Below are 2,338 nucleotides of genomic sequence, written 5' to 3' on the forward strand. Positions count from 1 at the left end.
GTTTAAGAGCTCTAAACTGAACTGACTGATAAGACGAGAGCTCTAAACTGACACTGAACTGACTGCCAAGCAATCAGTCAGTCAGTCAGTCTCATCAGTTTGGATTGATTGTTAGCAACTCTGAGCTGAAGGAATCGGGAGGAGGATCTATTGGTTCCACCGCTTGACGATTACAGCACAAAGTGCGCCAAAAAGCATCGTAAATATATCCGCTGGGCTGATAGATGTTGGAAGGTTCCGAGCCGTAAGACGGTGTTGTGAGATCACCTGATGATGCTATGAGATTCGTCACGCGTTGGACCCAGTCGAGATACTCATGTGCCCATTGAGCTTCGACAGAGGGCTGTGTCCCGTCTGACATATCCTTCAAAATCGGGAAGCGGATGGTGTGCGTTATGGTGTCGAAGACGGTGCCGCGGATGTCTATGACCTAAAACCAAGTCAACTGGAGCAGACAGCAGAAACGATGTAGAGCGTACCTCTTTCCCATCTCTTTCCACAAACTGCAGCTCTGGAGTACGTTCAATCATCGGCTTCTCGTAAGTCGCGTATGCAGTCATCATAGCTGTGTACTTAGAGTCCAGCACCTTCAACAGATCCACCATCCAGCTTGGCTGCGTGATATCCTCCTCTTCTGCCCTTGTAATGAACGACCAGATATCCAGCACACAACCCATAGATCCAATCCTGCCATCTAGGAACATGAGATTAAGTTCTTTAATCACTTCCTCGTAGCTTTTAGAGTAGTCCACAAAGCTCCTATCAATGTCACTTGTCAAACTGACAAGCGCAAATATCTTATCACGCCGATCTGTGGCATCAAAATATCTAGTCGCCGTGAAGAGATACAATGTGCCGCTCATTGCATGTTCTCTTGCATACTTGATCATGAATAGAACATGCGCATTCGCCAGCCTCTTCTCGGCTGCTTGCTGCGCGTGTTCGTCTTTCCACGTCATCGCCTTCAACCCGGCTTGGACAAAAGAGTGGCAGCTTATGTACTGCGATAATCGTGCGGCTGTTTCAAGGACAGGAAAGTCGTCAATCGTTCTCGACCCACACCAGATTGACACCTGACGTGCTAGTAAAAGCTCTTGAACACTACATTACGTCAATACAAACTCCTGGCTGTGACTGAGCCTCAGCTATAGGGTATGGAACCTACATCCAGATACGGCTGAACCATGGTCGTAGGAGGAACGCAGCCAGCGCATTCCAGTACGCTTGTGGCACGTTTGTGGCGTAATACCCATCTAATACCAGAGCACGTTCACCAGTCTCCATTACCGGTATATCCGTGGAGTCAGCCCAAGGCAGATGCAGTTCTTTCAACACCCACAATGCCATCTCATCGGTCGCTTCTGCTTCGCCCAACCAGCCGACGACGCACTCCGCTTCGGAGTAAATTTGGTCCATCATGCGAACTTGAGATGTGCGCTCCGTGATATTAGATTGGTCGATGCATATAGCGTCGACCCAAAGAGGGATTCCGGTTTCTCTGCGACGATATTCGAGCAGGATGGAATGCAGGTTGGGCGTTACTAGAAGAGGATGCGAGTTGCATATTATCTGGACAGGGGAGTGGTTTGCGCCCCAGCAGTACGACAAGGCGTAGTAAGAAGACGGAGTTGTATCCAGACATGTTTCCGTGAGGTTGCAATGCAGTGGGGTTTCTGGGTCGCCTGGTTCGACCGTAAGCAGGCGGATAGTACGTCCTGTGAGCTCATGGGGGTAGATGGGCGAATTGACCATAACTAAGGTATGGTTTTGCGTCACCAGGAATTGGTCAGTGTTCGGCCTTCAGTAGTATACATGGAGATGAAGAGTGATGTTAGCTGATCGAAATTTAGTGGCATGTCTGTCTGCGCCATCTTGGGGTCGCATTCGCTCAGCCCTGCAAAAAGTGGTTGCCTAATGCGACATCGCAACTCCATGGCTAAGATGACTGGCGCGCTGAGGCGTGGTTGAGCATTTCCCTACATAGGTGCGTGATTGACGTCAAACCAATAAGAGCTGTGAATCGTGAATCAGAAACCTGCATACGCTGCTCTGGAAAAAGAGAAAGGGAGCGGAAGGATATCGCCCCATGTGGGCCCCAGCCCAGGTGAGGCATGATGCCGATACTAATCCGTATCGGAGCTAGCGCTACATTAACTCGAGTGCTCGCAGACAGCCGGACCTTTTACCCCTCTTTCCTAATTGAGAAGGTTAACTAAGCTAGCTGACCGGGATGTTGATCACCCGGGGATGTTGATCACTCACAAATCTCAGCACTCCCACACAAAACACGTGTTTATTTTCTTAACGTAGCTATAATTGCCACTCCGTACACATAGAC

At 49.4% G+C, this 2,338-nt stretch overlaps 1 protein-coding gene across 1 annotated transcript; it reads right to left on the reverse strand.

Moving 5' to 3' along the window:
* Positions 1 to 1,165: 1,165 nt before the first annotated feature.
* On the reverse strand, positions 1,166 to 1,752 carry J4E82_011716 (uncharacterized protein; the record flags this gene model as incomplete). The annotated part of the gene is made up of 1 exon (XM_051737907.1): positions 1,166 to 1,752. A coding segment is annotated over one exon (587 nt), but the record flags the coding sequence as incomplete, so codon positions are not given.
* Positions 1,753 to 2,338: the final 586 nt, after the last annotated feature.

Source organism: Alternaria postmessia (assembly GCF_024291825.1).
Source record: "Alternaria postmessia strain BMP 2775 chromosome Unknown scaffold_359, whole genome shotgun sequence".
NCBI classification, from domain to species: Eukaryota; Fungi; Ascomycota; class Dothideomycetes; order Pleosporales; family Pleosporaceae; genus Alternaria; species Alternaria postmessia.